This window comes from Ochlerotatus camptorhynchus, unplaced genomic scaffold (assembly GCF_037179485.1).
Source record: "Ochlerotatus camptorhynchus isolate MF236.1 unplaced genomic scaffold, CSIRO-AGI_Acam_v1.1 ptg000307l, whole genome shotgun sequence".
Lineage (NCBI taxonomy): Eukaryota > Metazoa > Arthropoda > Insecta > Diptera > Culicidae > Ochlerotatus > Ochlerotatus camptorhynchus.
The window spans coordinates 2,214,340-2,240,919 of NW_027040795.1; the positions used below are offsets into that span (position 1 = coordinate 2,214,340).

The window sequence follows — 26,580 nt, forward strand, 5'->3', positions numbered from 1 at the left end:
CGAATAAATAAAATTAGGTATAAACGGATATTAAAAGCAACGCACACGGAGGCTTTTACATTCTTCGCATCCCATTGCCAGTTCGTTACACGCCCATTGAATCTTACTCCTATTTGAGTTCCTTTTACACAAATTCGTAATTTTGTAAACGCTAAATGTGAGGAATACATTTTTTGAATTTTAAATGGAGAAGTACCCATCTCTTCAGAAAGCGGACCTACTTAATGTCACCCATATTCATCAGCATTCCTTCGTATTACGTATTTTTAAATTACTCGAATATCTTTGTGTTTGTTGGTAACAGTGCTCATTTGTGCGTTAAAAACCGTTACCTATCCATTGAGACAAGATGAGTACTTCTCACGACCTCAGTGACCTACGTTTTCGCGAATTTGAGTAAACGGAAATCAAATATGAGTTAGACTCAACGGACGTGCAGAAAGCCTCGCCCGTGGTGGATGCCACTCTTCATTGGACTTGTTTTTCGAAAGAAAAGCTTTCCAACCACCTTCACTCACACCTCCGCATCGGCTTCGTTTGTTGAAAAGCGCCTCCGGGGCTGAGGTAGTTTCCTATCAGAAATCAATTCTATTTTTAAAAAAGGATCAAAGCTCTCTGTATAGAGGGTGCGTACTTGTACTCGCCGAACCGCTCCCTGTCTTCTCTTCAAAGGTATAGGTTGAAGGAAGGTTGCGCTAATGGAATGACGAACGACCGTGCGGTGCTTATCTGGGAGAGATGTATAAATTTCTTCATCCTCCCAAAGTTGACAGACTTTCACCTGAAGGCACGACTCGACTACTGTTGTCAGATTAGTGACGCACCATCGAACCAAAATCTGTAGGGTACCTTCGCCACCGAGCTGTACTTGACATGTTGGTTTCCGGTGGGTGCTTCTTCGTTTTTGGGTCTTTCGAAATTGTGACGCCGGGCTGAACTTAATTAAGTTCTTAGTAAATTGATCCGACCTTTTCTGTTTTACTTTTGCTTCTGGGGGATTGCAACCCTGTATTCAATAATCAGCTGATTGAGGTGTCTCCGGTTACGGGGTTTTCGCTTGTCTGGGACATTAACCATTTCATAGAAATTAAATTTGATTTAAAGGGTAGATGTACAAGTCATGGCTTCTGCTGGTACTTTACGCCGTGTTCTTTTTAAGTACTTCCATAGTTGTTACTAGAGAGCTTTTGAAGCCAGTATACAGCTGGTAGTGAGTCAAGTTTTTAGCACCAAGTCACTAAAGTTACTTCTTCTTGTCAGCAGTCATCTATTTTAGCGTGAATTTATTTCAAGACTTATTATTCTTGGATCTGATATTTCAACCTTTGCCAACATTTTGTTTAAGTTTTCGAACAATTCGAAGTTGTTTTGCTGTTATATAGCTTTTTGATGTTTCATTGTCTTTATCTTTCTACAGGGTATACCCGACCGAAGGATGTAAGATTTGCTTACAATTATGAGGGATCGATTATCGCAGGATGTTACCCAAGCAACACCATTTGTTTCTCAGCGAGTAACAACAACCTTAGTGTCACTAATAGACGGTCTAAATTAGGGACAATGCACCGCATATAAAACTTCATTGTACCTTAAAAAGCGCAGAAGGTGGAGTCTCTTTGCAACTTATGTTTGTGGCATAAGGTGTTGCAAATAAGGTGCATGTAACATGATATTTTTATGACACAAGTTGTAAATGAGGTTTCAACTGACTTAACTGCAATGTTTCACTGAAATATTTAAAACTGTACTGTGATGTTTTCGAATACATGTAAATGACATTCAAGTTAACCACATAAATGTATTGGATATTTTTGTGAGGTGATACGGAAAAAGCATACTGATGTTTTTATTCAGACTGCAAAATCAGAGATGGCAATCGTAGAAAAAGTCATTGAATAAAAGTATGATATTAATTACTTTAAAATATTTATAACTAGTCTTTTTTTTCAAACGCATCTAGTTTTATGGTGAAATTAAACATTTTGCTTCGATTAAATATATACGCCTTCAAAAACTTATAAATTGATGCCACAAATTTGCAGCTTGAAAATATGTCGAAATAAAAATTGATCGGTAAAATAAAATATTTATATTCAAACTATTGGAAAACATTACAGCTGTAATAAGTATTTCATTTTTTTATGTTAATAGGGTGTGAAACATGAATAAATTGAAAAATAAGCTTATTATGTTTATTTCTGGTGGATTACATATGGCTGCCAGTCTTACCAACAGCATTCTAATTGTGTACATTGCGGGTCAACATGTTCAGTACAACCATATTTATTTGTATGTGTGGTTGTGTTTACGAATGTGATTAATTTTTGGTTTCATTCTAACCGAATTAAATTAGCATGATGATGAGTTCTTAAAACTCAAAATCATGTTTAATAAAAGCAATAATCAATTATATGGTCAGTGGTCACTCTACATAATGTACCCAGGGAAATTTTCGGCTCTGTAAGGCAAGGCAGCGCTCTGTTGGGAGCCGATCACCGACAATATATTTTGACAAGCTGGTAGATCCCACACCCCGTCACATCAGTGGGCAACTAAAACACACTTACCAGACCCCTAGCATAGTTAATTTAAAATAAATACTTTACAAGTAACAATCAATCAAGGCCTATTAAGTGATAAGCTTTTTTAAACCAAATAAGCGTTTTTTATGCAGTACCTTTAGATCCTATTAATTTTAATTTTTTATTGAACGCAAAAATGCTTAAAAACTAATTTGAAGAAGTATTTAATGCATATATTTAAACTTAAACATATTTTTTAAATTAAATAAATGGTATTAATTTTTATCAATTTTAAAAATCAAACAATCAAGTAAATAAATACATAAAATAAAAACAAATTAAGATAGCCGCAAACCCCTACTGTCTGATACTAAAAAATGATAAAACGTTCATAATTTCGTCATTTTTTAACAGAATATTTCTATTTATCCATTGCAATAGAACCGCAAACGTCTCAAGTTTTGTTGAGCATTGCAGTATTTAAAAAAATATTTTGATTCTGAAAATATTATGAACTGAAATAGTGTAAATTTTTAATTTGGGGGTTTGAAAATCAAACGAAAGTTTACCAGTTCGATTTTTTTTTCGATGCGTTTTGATTTTTCTAATAGGTAACCATCCACAAATTATGTAAGGGTTTTTGAATGATCATTAAATCCCCCTCCCGTCCTTGTTAGAATCTGTTAAATTTGCAGTTCGCAACCCTTCCCCCGAAAGTCTTTCTAAGATTTTAAAATGTTCAGAAGATCGTTAGATATCGATTTGGGTAAATTTTTACATGCATTTGCGCATTTAATGTATTTGGAGGTGTTTTGGCATTAAATCACTTAAGATAAAATTAGGTTTTACACCTACTAAATTTTATGAATGAAAATGTCAACCCTCCTCTCCCCCCATTCCATTACTAAAATTTGTAGATGATCCCAAATGTTGGAAAAAATATGAATAATCCAAAAAATCATTTTTTCTAAAGATTTCATAGAAAATTAGCATGTAACAATACGCTTTCAATATCGTCGAAGAAAGTTGGACTCCGAACAAAAACCGAAAGGTTGATTTTCTGCGGCTTTGAGTCCATCTTTGTGCGATGATGTCTGAAAAAAATGTAGTTACCCGCCAATATTCTTAAAAAAAGGTGAAAGGCGAGAATTAAAGCGATTTCACTACGTCGATTACGCAAAACCGTTGAACTTCTTTTCATAATCATCCAGTCATCATTCACTGATTTTTTTAAAAAATAGCTATAATTATAAAGCAAAGATTTCTATCGAAATTTTGACAAAATACAAATCAAAGCCTTCATCTGAACAACATTACACCATAAGAAAATAGACTCACCCAAAACGGAGAACTTAATATAGTTCTTTAATGTCCTGCACCGATCACAAATCAAAACGCCCTTTCATAACCATTAACAAGTGTAAAATTCTGAATTGATTTAATTTTTTAATGTTTGGAATATTTGTTAACATTTTCCATTATAGCTACATAATTTCGGCCGGTAGTGTACGGTTCGTCCACATATAATCAAGCTCACTGAACTGTTGCAAACATGTTAAATAGTACGTTACAATAACGTAGCTATTTTTCAAGACATCATGAAAAGTTTACAAGTATTTTTTTACGTTGCAGATGAGTGGATATTAAAATTAACGATTCATATTGAACTGCAACAACACCGCAACGATTTGTCAACATAACTGCATCATTACGTATTATCGATGGTATCCATGTTCCAGTTATGTTGAAATTAAGTAGCAAATGCGTAGTTTGAACAATCATAGAATTTGTTGAGTATGTGCGTGCTTTAAACGTCACTTGTCAGTAGCAATGTGACATCGAGTGGTAGCGGCATCGGTGCAGCTCCTCTGCCAGCAGTCATCAGGTTTCAGCATTATAAGCCACTAGTTCTGGCGATCCACCCGCTATTTGATGTTGTTTCCTGTTCGCCAGCAGCTCCGTCTCTAACGGATCCTCAACGGCCACATCTCCGTTCGGCGGTATCAATATATTTGCTGCCCCCAGCTCATTCAACAATCAATCTATCGTCACCTCAGGCTTCTCACCGTTCTATTTAGCCCTTTGGAACACCCGCTTGGTTGAGAGACTACGGCCACGCCAGCCGCTGTTGTCATCGTCTTTAGTCACCATCGTCCCCCGCCATCCATAATCCTATCGTCCTCGTCGTGGTCTTCCATTTCTTATGCAGATGTTAGCACATGCATTACGATTTCTCCGCTTTTGCCAATGTTGTCCAAAAATATTTTACAACATCAAAGTGACAAGACATATTTGAGCCATGGTAGATACTAGATGGTTGCAACAAACCTTTACAGTGACAACTTGATTCAGTTGGTTGCAAAACGAAGTTTGAAAACTTATAGATTCATACGCTTAATTGGAACAAGATTGCAAATAGGTTCTTCAACACATCTTGGTTCGTCAACTTTTTAGTAACATTTCGAAACAGTTGCTCAATAGGTACAAAAAACATATAGTTCACACTCTGTTGCACCAAAGTTTTAAGAAACATAATGTTTTATGGAACTCCCATTCAACAAACACAACACAAGTTAGATTTGTTGCTCAAGTGTTTCATACAATATCACGTAGCATATAACTTCATACCAATTTGAGTGTAACATGTTTGCTCCTCCCATTTGAGGCATTATTTGACAGGTCATCCAAGCAGTACATTGAAACAGTTGAGTTTCATTATTGTGACCTAAAGTAAATGAAGCAACAAAGTTGAAACTTTGTCGTATCAAGATGTATTCCCTGTACCATTTAAGGGATTTCTGGACAACTTAAAAAGAAAAATAAAAGAATTCAGATGTTTTCTGTGTTGCTTGGGTAGTGGAAACCGCATGAAAATGGAAATGAAAAAAAATTAAAGGGTTGAGTCCTAGACACGACCGTAGTATGACGTAAAACTACGCAAAATTGATGAATGTCATGCATTTTTGATTATTATACTTTATCTTAAATTTTAAAAGTATTTCATTGTTTCGGTTATGGTTCAAAACTCGCGACAATTCATGTTAGCATAATCAGACCACGGTTCATCTTACGCATGAGATAATGTATTTAAATTTAATGTAATGGTTAAGAATTGACAGAATTTCCCCTACATAACTACCTTGGGGTGATCAATGTTGAGTTATTTTGCTATGATCAATGTACACTAAATTTGACATCGACTACAATAGGAACTGACGCCCCTCCTTCTTTATATATTCTCCACAAAAATACTTTCTAAGCCCCGCCCCTAATAAGATTTCCTATCTTTTTTATGAATGGGGTGGGGAAGAAAGTATCTTTTGTGCAGAATATGTAAAAGAGGATGGACTACGGATGTTTATCTAATTGCATATATAGAGGTACCAGATTTGTTTTACAGTCAGTTGATGCTAAATTACCCACAGAATAACATCAAAATATTGTGAGCGATTTTTTCTCAAATTCGAAGCTCTCTGGGCAGTATTTGGGTAAAAAATTAACAAAATTATTATTTTTTTACTACATTGTAGTTTGCTTAACAATTATTTCCCGGAAAAAAGTTATCGTTAAAGTCCATTTTTTGTTTTAAGAGGGGGGGGGTGTTTTCCATAAATAACTTTTCCGCGTTTCGTATTAGGGGATGTTCATTAACTACGTAGACTTTTTTTTGGGATTCTTGCCCCCCTCTCTCCTCCCCCTCGTAGTTAATGAACAGCCCCTTAGTTGAACGGGACCCAAGTCACCTTAAACCACTGACTTGCTCCTGCTTACTGCAGAACCAAGCGCCACGCCATCCGAAGCGGTAATGAGCAGAAGCGCGACAGCAGTGCTGTTTTATAACTTTTCAGAACAATGTGCAACCAAGTGGTATTCGATTATGATGACTGGGTTTGGGAAAAACGCTTATTTCATGATAACAGTGATAATATTATAATTTGTACATGTTACAAAAGTTATATTACAGAAAATTGGAAAAATATTTATTTCAGCAGGTTCGTAATGTAATATCCTATCGATCGGCGTATTTGGATTTTAATTTCATCTATAAATGACAAAGTTACAAGCGTTCAAAACCTAACACTACTTCACCACACATATTTTTTTATTTGCACCCCAAGTATAGTTGACAAAGACGTAGTTCTACGTCAAAATGTGAAGTGTATTAGTGAGTGGAATTAATCATGTAGAAAATAAAATAGTGGCTCCAGTGGTGTAGTGATAAGCGTGATTACCTCTCACCCCAGCAGGCCTGGGTTCAATCCCAGTCGGCGCCACCGGGATGTTCTGAGGCATAACATCTCTGATCACGCCTTCCTTCGGAAGGGAAGTAAAGCCGTTGGTCCCCGGTTCATGAGTTGATGGGTCGATAGGTAGGGTCCAGGTGTGGGAGCTGCCTTCCTGGCACGTCGGTAGCATTGGTGCTCAGCACGGAAAACAAGATCGACGGAAAAAACAAACCAGAGGAAAAAAAAAATGGCAGAATTTTTGAAACATAACATAACACAAGCAAAGTTTTATGCAAATCGGAGAGGGTCGAGTTTTTACGAATCGTCATTTGGCGTGGAACTGCTCTATAATAAAGACAACAACAAACTAGAACGGTCTGAAGCATCTCTTTATTTTCCATTCCGATACCTCTGTGTTGGGTGAAGACAAAACATTAGTTTTTGGCCATTAAATCAACAACAGTATTGGGGTGTCTGAGAATCATGTCATTATTGACAGACAATGTTACAAAAAATGTTTACTATGCGGAACAGGATTCTTTACCTTTGATCTCCCTCGTTCGCTATCTTAATGCTTATCTTCAAAGGGTGGTTGATTTTCTGGTTCATTAGTATCATTTATAATGGGCTATCAGAATGACTTGCTCCTCGTTAGTCAAACAGAATTGCAAAAAAAATGCACATCAATGCTATTCCGTTTTTTCTAGGTGGTGCTATGTACTGTTAAAACATATTGACTGGCAGATTAAAAGCTATTGACCAACCAGCACATTTTTTTGTAGGTCACCTTTTTGTGGTACGTTACTGGATGTAAGATCTACCACCGACTCCTATTCCTGACTACTTCAAACCAAGGTTGCAAAGACTCATTTCAGCTAAAATAATGTTTTTCAGAATAATAAAACCAAAAGATGGTATGATGGCATGTTTTACTTGTAACTTACAAGAAGAGGTTACAAAGTATGCGTTGGAAACATAAAACCTGTAAATTTTGCTTTCTATGAGTCACAATCAGCGATTTTCTGATCGCTGAGTGAGTGAGTGAGTGAGTGAGTGAGTTTGTGAAAAATCGCTGATTGTGACTCTCATGAAGTGAAATAAACAGGTTTAATATGTCAAACACATTCTTTGCAACCTCTTCTTGTATCCTACCAATTCAAAATTTGATCATGGCATCTAATTATTTCATAATTTAGAAAAACATTGTTTTAGCTGAAATGAGTCTTTGCAACCTTGCTTCAAACTAGGGGAACAGGATTTTTCAGTAATCAAAGGAACACATCTTAGTGCTTGTTACTTTTTATGGCTTGTTGATAGTGACAAGACACGGCTTTGTCCACCGAGGATGATCTTGAAACAAGGAAGAAATGAGTTAGCTGTTTTAATCTATGTGATTCCTAATCTCCTATTCGTTGTTCCCTAGTTTGAAGTGGTTAAGACTAGGGTTCTGATGCCTGGTCATTATCGGTGTCATTGTTTAATTTTTTTGCTAAGGAATCCAATTTTGACTGACAAAGGGAGGCGCCTTTGGAGAGTGTTTTAACACTTCGAAGGGTACAAATAGAGGGACCTTTCAATTAGAGTCGGATCCTTGCGTTAAATGCAATAATGGCAACTGTAAGACAATCTCAATAGTGAAGGAATTATACGACATGCACTAAACTGAAGACACGGGATATACTACAATAGATCAAATTACTGGTCGCAGTGGTGTTAGGTCCCGAACAGAGGAAATAAATGCACCTAGGCAAATGGTATTGACATTCGATAGTATTTTTAACCATTGGTCTCCCTTGTTAAAGAAGGATCTAGATGTCGTGGAAAAGAATGAAGATCACCGTCAACTCAAGAGCCGAAAAGAACCAAAAAATTATTAAAAACCTATATGTCTTCTTTCCTTTATTTAACGTCGGTCTCTGTTCCGCAATCTAGTGCCAATCACCAACGGACATCGATTGCCATCCATTGACGGCAATCGAATATGCAGGAAGGCAGCTTCCACACCTGCGTAGGATATCGCACCCATTCACACATGGGCCGGGACCAACGGCTTTACTTCCCTTCCGAAGGAAGACGTGACCAGAGAAATCCCACCGACCTCGGCTAGGATTGAACCCAGACCCATTGGGGTGCTAGAAAGCAGTCACGCTTACCACTACACCACCGGCGCCGGCTAAAAACCTATATGTATCCACCTAAAGAGAAACCTGACCCTTCTTACTAATTAAAATTAATTTTATTGCGACATGACACCACCTGATGGGTTTTGACCCTTTTTAAAAACTGGTCACTGGATACCCCTAGGTTAGCCGGAACATGTCCGGATGTGGCCTTTGTGGTCCTAGATCCGCACTGTGACAGCAATTAATCTTTTTTATCTCTCCTTGATTTGTTTTCCATCGATCTTGTTTTCCGTACTGAGTACCAATGCTACTGACGGCAGGGAGACAGCTCCTACACCTGGACCCTACCTATCGAACCATCAACTCATGGACCGGGAACCAACGGATTTACTTCCCTTCCGAAGGGAAGTAAGAGTGATCAGAGATATTATGTCTTAGAAAACCCTCACCGTGCCGACTAGGATTCAATCCAGGCCTGCTGGAGTGAGAGGCAGTCACGCATACCACTACACCACCGGCGCCGCTAGAAATTAATTTTGTCTTCGATTTCTAATGTGATTTGAGGTGTCTCAAGATGGGTTTGATACATTGCAGGTCGCTTCTAGTATTCATCCGAACATGATCCGGTCATATCTCCGAAACCGGTTGATCAATTCCTAAAATATTCAATAGCGTTCAATAGGGCCACAAAACCTATCATTTAAGTTTTTCATCCTATTTGGTGCAGCGATTGTCGAAAAATACACCCTACTTTATTTCGTTACAAGCTCACACACATACACACAGCCGTTTTCCGATCTCGTTGAGTTGAGTTGATTATTATATAAGACTTGGCCCACCGGGCTTTAAAAGGAAAGTCAGTTTTTCAAGCGGTTCAACTGTAAGCCGGGTGAACAACAATCTCACAAAGGTGCAGCTGAGAACTTCTACAGAGAGGATAAGAGGAGAGATTCCACCATCACCATTGTCACGCCGACAACGACGACAACCACACGTCGAGAACCGGCGTTCTTTTTAACGAGAGTCTCATCATTCTGACGCTTACCACCACTCTTTCCATCATTTTGGCAATCCACTTCCTATCTCAAAAGAAAAGTAGACAAACCATTTTGAAATAACGATTCTACCCACCCCAGCCTCAAATGGATAAAAGTTCCGCTTGAAAAATATACAAAACACCTCCTAACGATACTTGTTGTTCCTTTTACTAGGGGATCTGCCTCACGCCCGACTAAGCAAGTGCACCTGAGTTAGCAGGTCTACTTCCAAGCCAGGACCGGGGCTTTAATGAAGTTTTTGTTTTGACGATGACGACGACGGTAGTCTTCCATTTCAACCTGCAAACAACAGCCTTTCCCATCTTCGTGCCGGCACCAAACATGCGAAATTTGCATAACAAGTTTATTCGCGGAAAGGATCCATTGGTCGAAACATGGGTGTACGTAATTTTTGGAGCGGAAAATTTTGATGTTTTTTACCTTTTTCAATGGCTGATTTCTCCGGTGCAATGCACGTTCACCATGATGTGAAAGCCGGCGTTAGAGGACTGGACACAGAGCCTGATGAGAGGCTTCCGCTAATGAAAGTGACAACCAAAGTGTCACGTCCACCCGTCGAAAAGTCAAACTGGGATTGCGTGAGCCATTAACGGGATTGTGGAGCTTTTTTGCTAGTCTGCCAAATGAAATTCGTTTACGAACGGAATGATGTGTGTTCAGAACGGAAAGTTTGTGATTAATTAACAGTGGAGCATAGAATAATGAAATTTGAATTTTTGATAACAGCCGATGACATCATCAATTAAGAGATTCAATGACACATGGCGTATTTTCAGAACCACCATTGCCACTGCACAGTAGAACAATATGTGGCATTGAAAATCACTTCGCTTGCAAATGTAATTCAAAAATTCTTTCGGAATAACCATTCTCGCGATATTCATCCAACGCCAAAATCTCACACATTTCCATTCGATTAACTCTCGCTAATTTAGAAAATGATTCCATCTTGCACTTTTCCAATTTTCTCTTCAAACTCCCCCACCCCATGTGGTTCCAATCCGACGGCACATGTCATGGAATGCTGAAAAATCCATTCACTCAACAACCCACGCGGGCACACGAGAAAAGCACACCAATCACACGCACAGGCGATGATTGGTCAAGTCTTCAGAAACACATAAAACACACAATTATATTCCATCATTGGACACCCGACCTACAGTGGATAGACCCGGGGGTCGTTTGTGTTCCGAGAAACGGCCAAGCGTCACCCGGCAGCCAGCCAAACTGCCGCCCGAAATGGGTGGGGAATGTCATTCGAACAGATTAGCAGCAGCGGGCACGGGCCCATCAGACAACTTTCGTCAAAGACTTAATTAATCAAAAACACTAAGGCACCCCGAAGACGGATTGACTGTCTGCCTTCCGATTCTGGTTTGTGCTTTTGTTGGGTGCGTGTTGAGCTGAAAATGAGGAAAAAGCTCGGCTGTTCGGTAATAAATGCTTATCAATCTTGTGCTTTTTTTTTTTTGGTTGCTGAATAGTGCCATGCATGATTGATGTTATGAGGAACAGAACAGAAGCCGAACAAATGTGGGTAGGGAAATCAATTGCAACGATCTACGAGACGAGGCCGATTTTTATCTGATCGGAAGAGGTAGTAAAGCATTCCTTATTGTCAATGTGGTGGTTATTAGGGCCATCCGGGAAAGGTTTCCTGTCTGAGCGGATGTTTGCTTTCTCCTTGACCTGGGCCGAGGTCACATTTATGTCGCCTGTCTCTCTTCTACTTCTGTGAACAATGTTTTTCGGTATTATGAATTAATAAGATATAATGATGATATTTGGTTTTTGTAAGATACAATAATATTGTTGCGGCTTAAACCGCAGGGCACGCAACGCAGAGTGATCAACTGGAGTAGTTCGTTCTTTACAACAACACGACACGACAGACAGACAGAAGATAGAAAGCAAAAAAAAAAAAAAGGAACAATTATTTCACAATCGTTACAACGTGGTGGCGGAATTTATAAAGCAAATTTAATTAATTCTACCTTAATTGAGAAAAGTGCTTTGTGTAAATCTTAAAGATTATTGAAATTATTGCTAATCTAGTAAGTACAAATTGAATCGAATTAAAATAGGATAAATATTTATGGATTAGGTGAGTTTATGACCTGACCTATACGAGGGAATCGAGGCGGTTGGACTATACGAACATAGCAGAAAGTGAGTTTAAAAATCTCGTAAACTCTCATAAAAGACCCTTAAATGTTTAAAAATATCGATATCTTGTTGAATCTTAAACTAATTTATAAATAATATCTTACAAACGACATTTAATTAGAAAATTCAACTTGATACAAGTGCATTAATAGGGTGCCCATCCGCACGAGGAAGAGATTTTGCCGATTAAGAAACTAAATTGTAAGTAATTATACCTAATTTGTTGAAAAGATCTTTATATTTAAATATATACATTTTTAGCTTTGAGCAGCACACAAACAAAACGTTTGATCCAAGGAATTGTTTCGGGATAAATCCCAACAAAATCAAAGAATTTAATCCTCAAAAGATGGATCCCGAGAAGAGAGATTGTCTGATGTGCAATGCTCCCAACAAGATCTGCGACATGGTGCAGTGCGATAAGTGCGAACTGTGGGCCCATTACTCTTGTACAGGCGTTACGGACGAGGTGAAAGAGCAGGATTGGCGCTGCATCAAATGCAATAATGCTCTGCAGGTTCCGAAAACCCGAAAAATCAGCAAAGCCGAAGCCAAAAAGACGATAGGGCAAAAATCAAGGAGCGATGGTGGATCTTCCGTCGGATCCGTTTCGGAAAGCGGAGAAAACCTGGAAGATTCGCTGAAAAAGTTGGAAGACGAAAAACGTACTCAGGAAAAGGCCTTGGAAGACGAAATGATCTTGCGTGAGAAGCGACTGGAAATGACGAGGGCTCTACAGGAGAAACGGCGTCAAATGGAGAAGGCATTCCGCGAGAAACAACTGCAACAAGACCGAGAGCTGAAGGAGCGTCAGTTGCAGGAAGAGCACGAAATGCTGGAGAAAGAGTTGTCCGAGGAAGCATCTTTTCAAGATCGGCGCAAGAAGATGTACGAGGAGTTTGTAGAAGCGAAAATGACTGTCGCTAAGCCGGTTGCTGGTCGAGAAAAAGTTGGCGGTAACATTCGAAGGAGTAAAATGAAACGTCCTTTGAGAAAAAGGTGAAGTTCTGGCTTAAAAAGCAGACAGGAGGAAAGAACTCTCCACTGACCACAACGAAGCTAGTTGAGCCAGTTGCAGGTTCATCGAAAAATAAAGCAGTTACGCTGGAAGAAGAAGCAGGATCGGACGAAGATGAGGATGAAGGATCGGAGGAAGGCGAGCATGAAGATGAAGGAGAAGGCGAGGATGAAGATGTAGAAGAAGGCGAGGATGAAGATAAGGAAGGTGATGAGGAATCAGAGGATGAAGATGAGGAGTTCCAGATATCCCGAGAGGAACACGAATTTCTTTCTCGCCTACTAACTGATAAAAAGCGGCAGCCGTCGACAAAAAAGCTGCAGCAATTTACGGAAAAGCAACAGCCGTCGTTGAAAAAACAGCTGCCGACGAAGAAGAACCAGAAGATTCAGCAGCAAAAGACGTCACAGTGGCACGTTCAGACCAACATTAAGTTGTCCAAAGAACAGATAGCTGCTCGACAAGCTCTCTCCAAAAACCCGCCAATTTTTAAGGGTGAACCGGAGTTGTGGCCTATTTTTATCAGCAGCTACGAGTAAACCACGTCGGCGTGTGGTTACTCAAATTTGGATAACATGAAGCGGTTGCACGACAGTTTGCAAGGGAGCGCACTCGAAGCGGTGAGGAGCCGACTTATTCTTTCGGAATCCGTTCCCGATGTTATCGATGACCTCCGACGTCTTTTTGGGAAACCTGAAAAGCTGCTTAATACTGATGAAGATGCGCAATGCTCAACCCCCGAAAGCCGACCGCTTGGAATCATTCATCCAGTTTGGGATCACGGTTAAACACCTTTATGACCACCTCGAGGCGGCCCACTTGTCACATCATCTCAGCAATCCGATGTTGGTGAACGAGTTGATCGACAAACTTCCGCCCAACTACAAATTGGACTGGGTCCGATATAAACGGGAGAAAAGAGGGACTCCGCTGCGAATATTCACCGACTTCACGAATGATATTCTTTCCAATGTGTCGCAAATTGTCGAGTTTTCTGCTCTCGGTCTGAACGAAGCCACTTGTCCCGTAAAAGGAAAACCGAAGAAAAAAGAATTCATTCATGTCCACGGTTCTGCTTCGAACAAGCCTGAAATTCCGAAGGAGGCAAAAGGAATCAAGCCGTGTTGGGTTTGCAAGCGGACAGATCACAAGCTACGATTCTGTGATGATTTCAAGAAGCTCAGCATCACTGATCGACTGAAGACGGTGGAGCAAAACAAACTCTGCGCGCTATGCCTTAATAACCACGGCAAAAGTCGATGCACCTTTAAAATCCGCTGCAACGTTGCCGGATGTCAAGGTGGACACCATCCTCTGCTTCATCGAGCGGAAGGAGTCGTACAGCTGCTAAATGTCGAGTGCCACGCCCACGGACGGTTGAGTCGTGCCATCATCTTCCGTATGGTACCGATTACTCTATTTTTCCGGAAATATGCAATGGATGTTCTGGCCTTTTTGGACGAAGGGTCATCCACTATGCTGGTGGAGGAATTTGTTATTAACGAGCTGAACGTGGAGGGGGTTTGCGAACCACTGGTGGTTACGTGGACGGGCAACGTGAAGCGCTACGAGAATCAATCGAAAAAGGTAAATCTCAAACTGTCGGCTAGAGGATCTCGCGAGATACTATCGTTGAAGAACGCACGTACGGTGGTTGAATTGAAGCTGCCGTGTCACTGCATGCAGTTCGAGGAGATCGCGGATCGCTACTCTCACCTGACGGATTTGCCAGTAGTAAGTAACGCTGCGGAGGAGCCTCGTATCATAATCGGTTTGGACAACCTACACGTATTCGCTCCACTAGAAACTCGAGTGGGTGAGCCTGGCCAGCCGATCGCTGTACGGTCAAAACTTGGGTGGACCACCTACGGACCAGGAAATCCTGCTGCAGCTGCTACTGCAGAAAGTTACATGAACGTTCATTCCGTCGAATCAATTCGGAACGAGGATCTTTATGAGATGTTGCGAACACAGTACTTGTTGGAGGACACCGGTACTTCTTGCATCTCAGTTCCAGAGTCAGCTGAAAACATACGCGCACGTGAGATTCTCCAAGCAACGACAGTGCGGATCGGCGACAGATTCGAGACGGGCTTGCTGTGGCGTAAAAACGAAAGAAGGTTCCCGGACAGTTACCCGATGGCGGCCCGGCGGTTACAGGCACTGGAGAGGAAACTGGAAAAAAAAAAAAGTCCAGATCTGAAGCAAAATGTCCACCAACAGATAGCGGAGTACGTGATGAAGGGCTACGCGCACAAAGCTACAGAGGAGGAGCTAGCTGGATGGCTGAAAAATGAGGTGTGGTACCTTCCCTTGAACGTGGTGCTCAACCCTCGGAAGCCGGGTAAAGTACGTTTGGTTTGGGACGCCGCAGCCACGGTAGGCGGAGTTTCGCTTAACACTGAGCTGCTCAAAGGACTGTTCAAATGCAAAATGCTCATATACAATCAAAAGCAAATATCTCAATAAACCTAACCGGATTCATAATGCACTCTTCAGAAAAGTTAATACTAATTGTTTGAACTACACAGCCGCATACGCATAAGAGTTCCACTGTCCATAAGGATTTCATAGAACATTGGACAGTTATGCGTAAAACGGCAGTACAAGTTTTGAAATTTTTTTTTTAACTATCGATAGAGTGTAGGGGTGTAATTTTTTATGAATTTTATCAAAATTTCCCATACAAACTTCAAATTAAAAGTGGCAGCTAATCTTACAACTAAATTAGCTGAAACTTCCAGGGAATGGTTTTCTCACCTAATGGCACAAATCTAGTGTTTGGCCCGAGGAAAAATTTAACTTTTATTTTTGTGGGCCAGTCTAATGTTATATGCTACTGTGATATTGTATAAAACATTTGAGCAACAAATCTAACTTGTGTTGTGCTTGTTAAATGAGAGTTTCAAAAAACATTACGGTCCTTGAAATTATGGTACAACTGAGTGCGAACTATACGTTTTTTGTACCTATTGAGCAACTATTTTGAGATGTATGTTTGTATGTAAGATAGCCATCATCCCTTCGAAGATATTGTCTTGTATGCAGCTCCACTTAATAGCAAGATCAATTTAAGCTACCGATTAGAATTCACAATATCGCTGTATGGAAGGTCAACAACGGAAGGGTGGACCCGTAAACAGAGGAACTTAAAAATCTCCTTCCAACGATACGATCCAACAAATCGAATAACGCAATTCTCAATGCTTATTAAGCTTCCTACAGGATGGTTAATTAAGAAGGACGCGTCAATCTCACTAAATCTGTTGGAGTAGAATTCACACCACCACAATCGAATCGGTAGGATCAAGAAAATGTTATTGTTTATTCCCTCCTAGACTCCGTTTGTCATACCACAGCATCAGTGGATTCCTCGTCGTTCGTTGGTGCCCATTTGATCACGTTGTCTCCAAGTTCAATTCTGCTGCGTTGATGATAGCGTATCGTCGGTACATCGAACGACTTATCGATTGATGTTGTTGGTCTAGCATGGTCAGCAGTTCAAAGTCCGGTTGCATTAGTTACCAAGGCTTGTGGTTGTCTGTGTTGGTTGGAAAATGTATTGTACATAGAATAAGATGCAGTTCTATGTCTCCTCAGCTCACAATGGCAGGTGAATGTTACATTGTAATGTCAAAGATATATCACCGACGAACTGGCATGCCACAGGAGCATTTCGTTTGTCCACAATTCGAATTGTCAAACGAACGATTCGAACTTTCAAACGGGCGATCAGATCTGTCAAGCGAGGTGAGACACAAACCAAGGTAATATAAATCAAACATGGGTTCGTGCCCTTGCTCATGGTATGACGCGATCGGATGAGTAGATGTCGGTAGTGTTTGTATGCTTGTATGAGCTGTCACGTTGGATCGTCGGTGGATATATTAAGCAAATAAATATTAGCTCGTATGATACTTATTATTCTCTCCTTACAATAATGCTGAAAAGTGGGATAAATAACTAACATGACGCATACATTCAAAGCAACTATGGAATGTTTCTCGAATGTTTGGTGCTGTCTCCCTATATTATTACGCAAACGTTAAAAATTATAAATTGCTAATAAATAAAAAAAATAAATATAAAAGAGTCGCGGTGTATTTTTAATATAATATTAGAAAATAACAAACAAGGTCATGCAGTATGCTAGAATAGGATAAAATGACCTAGATTGTTTATTTGTAAGGCTCAATCGCGTTAGCTTTACCGAGCCGATAATTCAGTGTTCTTTGTTTGTAACAAAATTCACTCAATTCTATGTCTAGTAGGAGTTGGGCCGAATACTCGCGGCTTACTCGAGGTTTGAGGGGTACATTGTCGAAGGATAGGAAAAGGGGAGGAGCTTGGGAATAGGGTTTCGTTGTCTCATCAGAGCGTTGTCGCCAGTATGAACGGTAGTGTGGCTCTAGATTCGTCTGGAGTTCGACCGGCTATGGTGACCAGTGGGTGACGATGAGGCTCATCGGGACGGGGGACAACACAAACAAAAACTAATAAAGAGATACAAAAGACAAACGAATTAAATTCTTATACTAGACATTTGCAGAAACACATAAATCGACTGCATATAGCAGAGATCGCGGGTACACAACACGTCTCTGATAGGGATATAGGGTTGCCTTCCTTGGGCCTCGAGCTTATTCAAAAGTCGCTCTCTGGCGGCGTCATTATCCGTACATTGCCAAACTGCGTGATCGATGGCGTCGTAACCGCACACTACGAAAAAGACATGTAAATTTCAGTGCCCTGAGACCGACACATGCAAGCGGCCCTTTTGATATAAGAGTCAGTTGAAAAGGACGAGAAAATCAATTCAATTAAACGCACTTTTTGTCGAGTTGCATATGTTTCAGTTTCAGGACACTTAATTTTACATGCCATGTTTGTTTACGTTCCATGATTTACGTCAAAGCTGAATTACGTCTCTTGTAAAAAAAAATAATTTCTAAGTGTGCGTTTCCACACCGACATATGTTGCTGTCCACAAGGTTTATTCTATTGAGATGCGAATCTAGCGAGTAGTGGTTGGACATAAGTCTACTCATCACGCGAATGAAGTCACGACTTAAGCCTAAGCCTTTAAACCACGCTCTCGAAGAAACATTAGAAATAATTGAATGTAACCACAGTCCAAGATTTCCATTGTCCCAATCGGTTTACTAACTCGAAAGGGTACTCTGACGCACTCCATGAAGCACATATCTTCAAAATCTTGATATCTCGACTTGTTAATCATGATCCGGAAAATTTTATATAATTTGGACAGTTTCCATACAGAGCTTTCCAGTTCTTTATTATTTTACACCTTGCCAATAATGATATCAGCTTTTTACAGAGAGGAGAGCAAATTTTTGTACCCTAAGAATTCTCATCCAATTCCTCGATTGATCCTACAATTCCCTCCAAACTATCTAACTAAAATTCTGAAAAAAAAAACCGCCTAAATTGTTCTCCATAATTCTATATAAAAAAAAATACTTTTGAAATGTGCATGCCTCTTAGAGTTGACATTCCCTTCAGAGAAAAATTCCAATAGAACTTGGACGATTATTCCAAGAAAATTCTGAAGAGAAACTCATGGATTTTCGGGAAAGTTCAGGAGGTTTCCAATCCAATTCTGACCCTGAGAAAGATTGTAGAACCATTAAAGAGTTATCATTCAGTTCAAAATGGTCCTGAAATCGTTCTTAGAGTCAGAATTGTATTGAAAATCTACTGAAATTTTCCCAGAAGTAAATATGATAAAAATTCCATGAAATTATTCATTATTCATCTTCATGATTTTCTTTTAATGCACTGCTAAGTTCTGTTGGAACTCTTCTCAGAAGTGAATGTCAACTAACGGCAGATTTTAATAGCGTAGTGTATACAAAATTATGCAGAGCAATTTAAGGGGAAGTTCACCGCTCCGAAAAAAATATTTTAGTTTTGATGTTTCTTAAAATATTGAAAAAAAGTATCAAAAATATAAAAAATAACACATTTTTTTATAATTTTTCAAAGAATATTTACGTGCAAAAACATTTTTTATAAGTCATAATGGCATAAAGTTGGACTCAAAAAACCACAAAACATAGACTTTTCGGTTTTTCTGAGAGTCCATTTTTTTTTTATGAAGAGATAGAAAAAAATGTTTTTGCCAGCAATTTTTGACAAAAATCTTAGGAAGAAACTGTTTTTTTTTTTGGACTTTTGATAATTTTTCCCAATATTTTTAGAAAAATAAAAACGTACCGAAAATGTTTTTTTTTTTATTTTCGAGCCGTTAAGCTTCCCCTTAAGAAGAAGTTCACCGCTTCGAAAAAAATAATTACGTTTTGATTTTTCTAAAAATATTGAAAAAAAAAGTATCAAATATCTAAAAAAATAACATTTTTTCTAATTTTTTAAAGAAAATTCACGTGCAAAAACATGTTTTATAAGTCATTATGGCACAAAGTTGGACTCAAAAAACCACAAAACATCAACTTTTCGGTTTTTCTGAGAGTTCAAATTTTTTTATGATGGGATAGAAAATTTTTTTTTTGCATGTAATTTTTGACAAAAATCTAAGGAAGAAACTGATTTTCTTGGATTTTTGATAATGTTTCCCAATATTTTTAGAAAAATAAAAACGTACCGAAAATATTTTTTATTTTCGAGCCGGTAAGCTTCCCCTTAAGCGGTTTCTTACAAGAATTATAGCTAGAGTTTGAAGAGAACAGGTGAATCAACTGAAGAAACACCCCTCTGTGTAGAAAGTTGAATCATTGAAAATACACATAGGCGTAGCCAGAGGGGGCAGGGAGGGAACTGCCCCCATAATCCCAGCAACACAAAGGGTTTCGGTGAAATGGCATTCGGCCAAATTTTCCGCAGACAATTTTTTTTTCGCCCCTCTCTAGCTCGAAACCTTGTTACCCCCTTGCAAATACTTGTGTGCAAAGTTCCTCCTGCTAATATTTTCTGAATACACCAACTCTTCTCATAATTTTTGGCAAGGTGTAAAATGATGAAGATCTGAAGAGCTTCCCATCAAACTCTCTTAAGAATTACCTAAAAATTTATTTGAAATTATCCTTAGAATTCCCTTAGAATGCTTCTTAAAATTGTCTCCTGAAATTCCATGAAAGATTGATATATATTAATTTCATATCGTACATTTCTTTAGAGCTCTCTTCAGTGTACGAATATTCTATAGTTTTGCAAAGTACACATATAATTTATGCTCCTAAACCAGTTATACTGGTCACCTTTTCATGTGCGCCGCAAAGTTTCTAATCAGTTCATGGAGGAACCAAACTTAGACAACCGGTTGCGAGATGTGGGCCATGTTGCTGATGTAGATGTTAATGGTGGCGTGACCAGCTCACCCGGATGGGAGTTTAAGGGCTCAAAATATTGTACTGCGCTTCTTGCAGGTCGTTGTTCAGGATGGTGCCGTTTTGATTGCACCGATTGTTGTCCCAATTATTCAGTTAGAGTATATCGGTTCAAGTGAGACTTGGAGGTAATGGCCGTTTCCATTGTCAAATCTAAAAGTTTAAAAGTGTGACTTCTGCTGACGTCATTGGTTATTTGAAGTATCAGGTTTAGCCACACTTCAGTAATCAGATTTGAAATAAGCTGTAAACACCTACTCCGTGGTCCAACTTGCCCTGGTGTACCTTACCAAAATTTGAGTGTACGCGTTTGGCTCCTGAATGCCATAGGAACTGACTTTTGTGTTGAGAAAATATAATCTTTAATTTAGAATGTTGGGTGTCACCTAGTTTCAAAACATAAATTATTGAATTTAAATTTTCAACGGCACCGGTGGTGTAGTGGTAAGCGTGATTACTTCTCACCCCAGCAGGCCTGGGTTCAATCCCAGTTGGCTCCGCCGGGATGTTCTGAGGCATAACATCTCTGATCATGCCTTCCTTCGGAAGGGAAGTAAAGCCGTTGGCCCCTGGTTCATGAGTTGATGGGTCGATAGGTAGGGTCCAGGTGTGGGAGCTGCTTTCCTGGCGCGTCGGTAGCATTGGTGCTCAGCACGGAAAACAAGATCGACGGTAAACAAACCAAAAGAAAAAAAAAAAAAATTTAAATTTTGTTGATTTTGGCCCTACGTCAGTAATGCGGTCGTGCTTCGGACACAAGCATGGACCCTATGAATTATCATCTAATTCTTCGATTGATTGTGCTATCCCCTTTAAACTCTTACTATAATTCTGATAGGAAGCGCTCTCGAGTGCATCTTCAGTGACAATACAGAGAGCCACACTCTACGTTGCGAAAATTAAGAATTTTGGTAGGGAGACTAATAGTATTAAACTAACTATTCTACGATGGGATAACTCAAAATTAAACTGGGTCTACCGTTATCTAACGATCCATCACTGCAAGCAGAACGTAGGTCATTAACACATACCCAGAATCTAATTTCAACCGCATGTAACTTATCTCAATTGGTAACCTTCGAACGCCATACCGTACTGAAACAATACAGCAGCTTAGCCGTGCATTACTTCTTACGCGCTTGCTGTTGTTGTTGCTGTTAGTCGAAGCAAATGTTATGAAAAGGATAACACTAATTGAAATCATGCCAAAATATTTACGCTTCCACCGTTTCCCACTGTTGGTGGTTATGCACAAGAGGAATGACGGTTTACCAAGTAAAAAATAAATTGGAAGACGGGGGTGCACCAGCGAAGATTAAATCTCTTTGCACCATCGTCGTCGTCGTCGTCTTCGTCTGGTCTGCCGTCAAATGGTACTTTTCATCCTACCCAAGATGGTGCCGGGTGAAACAAAGAAAATTAAATTCCCTTCCACCATCCACTTGACGGAGGTGCCTCTTCATCGAGCTAATAATTCTGCGTTTTCTCCGAATGATGATGCGATGCACATCAGCCTCTCGACTCCCGGATGGAAGTTGCCGGTTGGTATTGGGCAGATGAAGATATATGAAGCTGAAAACGAGTGAATACGATGACGGGTCGGATGTTATGTTGTATGTAGTATGATAATTAACCAATTCGCAGATAATTTAAATTGAATTTCGTGGAGACTGTCTGTATTGCGCAGTCGAGCCGATGGTAAATGGAGACGTTGTTTAAGCGGAAATTTCACGATCAAGGCAAGATAAATGTGACATCTACTTAGCAGCCTTACTAAATTGAACTAAATCACTTGCCAAAATTAAGGAGATTTTAACCTTAGAGTCATCAACTCTAGATCCCGAGTGTTTCAGCCGATCCCTAATACAAATTTTATGGTTATTTTGCTTAACGACGTATTCCGGGTTTCGTCCAAACAATTTGTAGAATAGTTCAATGATTTGGGTTATCATTCTTATATGGTATTTGTTTATTTCTTCTTCTTCTTTCATTTATTTAACGTCGATCTCTGTTCCAAAATCTAGTGCCAATCACCGACTTACATCGGTTTTTTTTCCTTGATTTGTTTTCCGTCGATCTTGTTTTACGTGCTGAGCACCAATGCTACCGACGCCAGGGAGGCAGCTCCCACACCTGGACCCTACCCTATCGTTACATCAACTCATGAACCGGAGACCAACGGCTTTACTTCCCATCCGAAGGAAGGTGTGATCAGAGATGTTATGACTCTCAACTTCCCGGCGGCGCCGACTGGGATTGAACTCAGGCCTGCTGGGGTGAGAGGTTATCACGCTTACCACTACACCACCGGCGCCGCTAAAGTGCATCAAGAACACTAAGTTGAGAGCACACAATAAGCTTGTATGCGATAAGCTTGAAATGAGAAGAAGAAGAAGAAGATTTCAGGTGCACTTTGAATTCTAAAGTTGTTTTGCTATGACTAACATTAGTAAGCTTGCGAAAGTGGGGTTAACATGTTTGGAGCTTAATTACGAATAACAAAGGAACTGATTTCAGCAAAAAAATATATCTCGTAGTCCTACGTCAACAATACGCTCGTGCTGTGCTGTGGACACAACCCTTAACTTTTTTTTGTTCAATACAAACATGTTGCTCGGTGATTTATGTATCGCTACAAGTTCTCCCAGCAGAACTAGCAGAACAGGTTCGGAGTGCAAAAAAAGGGTTCCTAGATAAAATGCTGGCGACAGGAAGTAGTGCTGCTGTGTTTACGTAATTAATTATACGTCGATACGGTGCTGGTAGATGAAACATGGGAAACTGTTATCAGAGTAAACGGTATCGGTTGAACCTTGTCGAGTAGGGGCGTGCACACATGAGGCATGTTTTCCACACAATACAAATAAATCTGAAACACGAAGAAAACTCCTAGTTAACACATTGTTGAGGGCATGCTCAGTATCCAGTTGGGTCATGAAACCCACGGAAAAGAAGACGCAAAATACAGATGGGAAAGCGCCAGAGAGCCACCGAAACGAGAAACGCTAAGGGTTGTATTTTGTCATTCACCCACCAAGCGATCCGTGTGACACAAGGTAGAGTGTAGTGTAGATGTCGTCTATACCTACATACATAATGGAGGATTCCTGCGGGAAGCAACCGCAAGCATTCCAGCAAAATTATTGTTGGCGAACGTGATGAAAAAGGGGAAAATCAAACGGAGCGTTGCTTCATCGGCGGAGGGGGTGGATGGGTTGAAAAAACTAAGGCATTAGCATACAAAGAGTATACCTACCCATGTAACTGTTTGCTGTGTGCATGTTTGCTGAAAGGGATTGTGGAACCACGGCAAGCCGCTTTGGAATGTGAAACTTTTGCACCTACCGGCTTACGTGCTTCATATCTTTTTCCCACCAAATTAACTCGCATTTTCATGCGATACATTTCCATCGCTGGAAGGGTGGAAAGTTTTATTCCCTATTCATTGAGTTATGTTTGACTTGTGTCGCAATTGTGTGTGGTACCTTGAATTCTAATTTTGTTTCGTCTGAAACGAAGCTTAAGTTTTTTTTTTGTGGTAAAAAGGAAAACTGATTGAAAGGTTTGTAATGAATTGGGAAGACGTGCCTTTATTATTTAAGATGTGGAAATCACTAGATCGTGTTATTTTCGTACATGTTATCATGTACAATATTGTGTTCCTCCTGTAAAGTACTACCAAATGTTGAGTGCTAACCACGTTTTGCGTCCATTGCTGCAATGGAAGCGCTCTGCCCCCCGTTGGTGATACTGCCATACAATGAAACCACAGGAAGCGGATCCCGTTCTGATGGAGGACGCCTATTGGATAGCGGAAGATGTTTATTGTGTTGTACCTTTTGACTATTGCTTTAAGATATATTGTATAGTGAATAAGAATCCTCAGCTCTGTAAACTTATTTCGGTAGAGCCTTATCAAATAAATTAATAAACAAGAAATCACAATCGAATAACGATTCTTGTTAGAAGAGTATGGAAAACGAATTTCTCATTATTTTTCATCAATCCTAAAACCCGAACAGACTAAAATACTCCTGCATCTCCTGCAAAAAAATCTTCCCGATGTGCCACCTTCGCATTTGTTGGATGGAACGCCTCCACTTATGCTTGGCAGCGGTCTGACGGACACGGTATCAACCGACGAAATCGACGCCACCAGTCGCATGAACGTACCTAGCATCTACGACACCGTAGATGGTATGCATACACCTCTCCTGAACGGGGTTAGGCCCTACTCGATATGCAGTGAGTCTACCATCTCGTACTCCACGCCTGCACTGCCCAAGCCGATGAACGTTGTTCTCCAGTGGAATATAAACGGATTCCTTGGCCGCCTAGGGGAATTGGAGCTCCTTTGCCAAAGCAATGTCCCCTGGATAATCGCTCTACAAGAGGTCAATAAAGTTTCAACCGACCAACTCAATCGTTCGCTGGGAGGGAGATACGATTGGAGCTACAAGCGCTGCGGTAACTTCAGGGACTCCGTAGCCATCGGGGTGCTTAGGAACATTCCAAACCAAGTTCTTGACCTCCAAACTGACCTACCAATCGTTGGCGTTCACCTCAAGAACGCCGGTAACTTACACAGTTCGAAAAAGAAGTGCAAATTTCTGTTCAGTATGATGCACATATATGGAGCGTCACATATCATATAAGTTTACATTATATATCATGTAAAGTTCTGAGACATTTCATGCAATGTAGCAAATATTGTATACAAAAGCCCATTGTTGTGAACAACATTGTTTACCTCGGTTGCGTGAAATGAAATACAAGTTTACGTGATTGAATATTTACTAGACTGATGCAAAATTTGTTTTTTTCGCTCCACAGTGCTTAAATGGTTTCAAATCGGGTCCTGTTTAGCTTCCCAACAAAAATCTTGGTTTTACCATAGTAATTCATATACAAACTTCAAATGGTTTGTGCCATCTCAGTTTCTCACCAAATGGGTTCACATTTCGAGAGGTTAGACAGGATCCGATTTGGAATCGTTTAAGTATTGTGGAGCGAAAATTTTATATTTTGCATCACTCTAATGTTTATATCACTATTAAAATTCAGAATTTTTATCTGTGTAGCTATCAGCTGCCTTGCGGACGGATAACCAACTTAGATGGAGACTTAAGTGCAGCTATTTCCAAGCTACCGGAACCGCGGCTCATCGTCGGCAACTTCAATGGGCACCATCAGGACTGGGGCAGCCCTCGCCCAGACCCCAGAGGTTCTACCCTGGCGAACATATTCGAGAGTGAGGACCTGGTGGTGCTGATCGACGGTGCTCCCACCTTTTTTAACGGACGGCACACCACCGCGATCGACATTGCCACTGCTAGTCGATCTATCGCGAACAGGACACAGTGGAATATCAGTAACGACCTGCATGGTAGTGCCCATTACCCGATCCGCATACAGCTTTCTGTAGGTGCGGCCCCTCCAACGACTCTGAGACCCAGATGGCGCTACGAGGAAGCCAACTGGGACGCCTTCATGGAGAAATCCGACGCTCTCTTTCAGCAACGCGATCCGAATGACATCTTCAGCTTCACGGAAGTACTCTACGAAGCTGCAACAGTATCTATCCCAAGAACGGGTAGCGTACCTGTGCGAAAAACCCTACGTTGGTGGAACGAGGATACCAAATGTGCGGTGAAAGCGTGACGCAAAGCTTTAAGCCGGCTTAAGTATCTCGCCTTAGACGACCCTGGAAGAAGCGCTGAATTTTTACCGAGAACACCATCTCTCGTGACGCAAAGCGATCTAGCTGGATGGATTTCCTGGATTCAATCGACGAATCCCAATCGTCGAGTGAATTGTGGAATCGCGTCAACGCTCTGAATGGCAAGCGGCAGTCTACTCCACCTACTATACAAGCTCATGACACCTCGATCTCAGAACCGAAGGACATCGCCGACGAATTAGGAAAATATTTTGCCGTGCTGTCTGCTGTCAGTGCACACTGGGCCAGAGATGCAATCTAGCGGAGCAAAATTAATAACTCCGAAACGAAGAATTTCCGCGACTTAGTTCTTCGGCAAAGTTTCTGATCATAATAAGAACCATCTATTGACATAAACAAATAGTTCAAAACTCTTCCGCA

The 26,580-nt window shown here is 40.2% G+C and overlaps 2 protein-coding genes across 6 annotated transcripts in view; both read left to right on the forward strand.

Annotated features, from left to right (window-relative positions):
* Positions 1–26,580, forward strand: part of Shal (Potassium voltage-gated channel protein Shal) — a 635,870-nt gene that overhangs the window by 331,219 nt on the left and 278,071 nt on the right. The window lies entirely within an intron of this gene.
* Positions 12,448–13,655, forward strand: LOC135707301 (eukaryotic translation initiation factor 5B). The gene is made up of 2 exons (XM_065229104.1): positions 12,448–13,047; positions 13,098–13,655. The coding sequence occupies exons 1-2, from the start codon at positions 12,448–12,450 to the stop codon at positions 13,653–13,655; spliced, it is 1,158 nt and encodes a 385-aa protein (XP_065085176.1).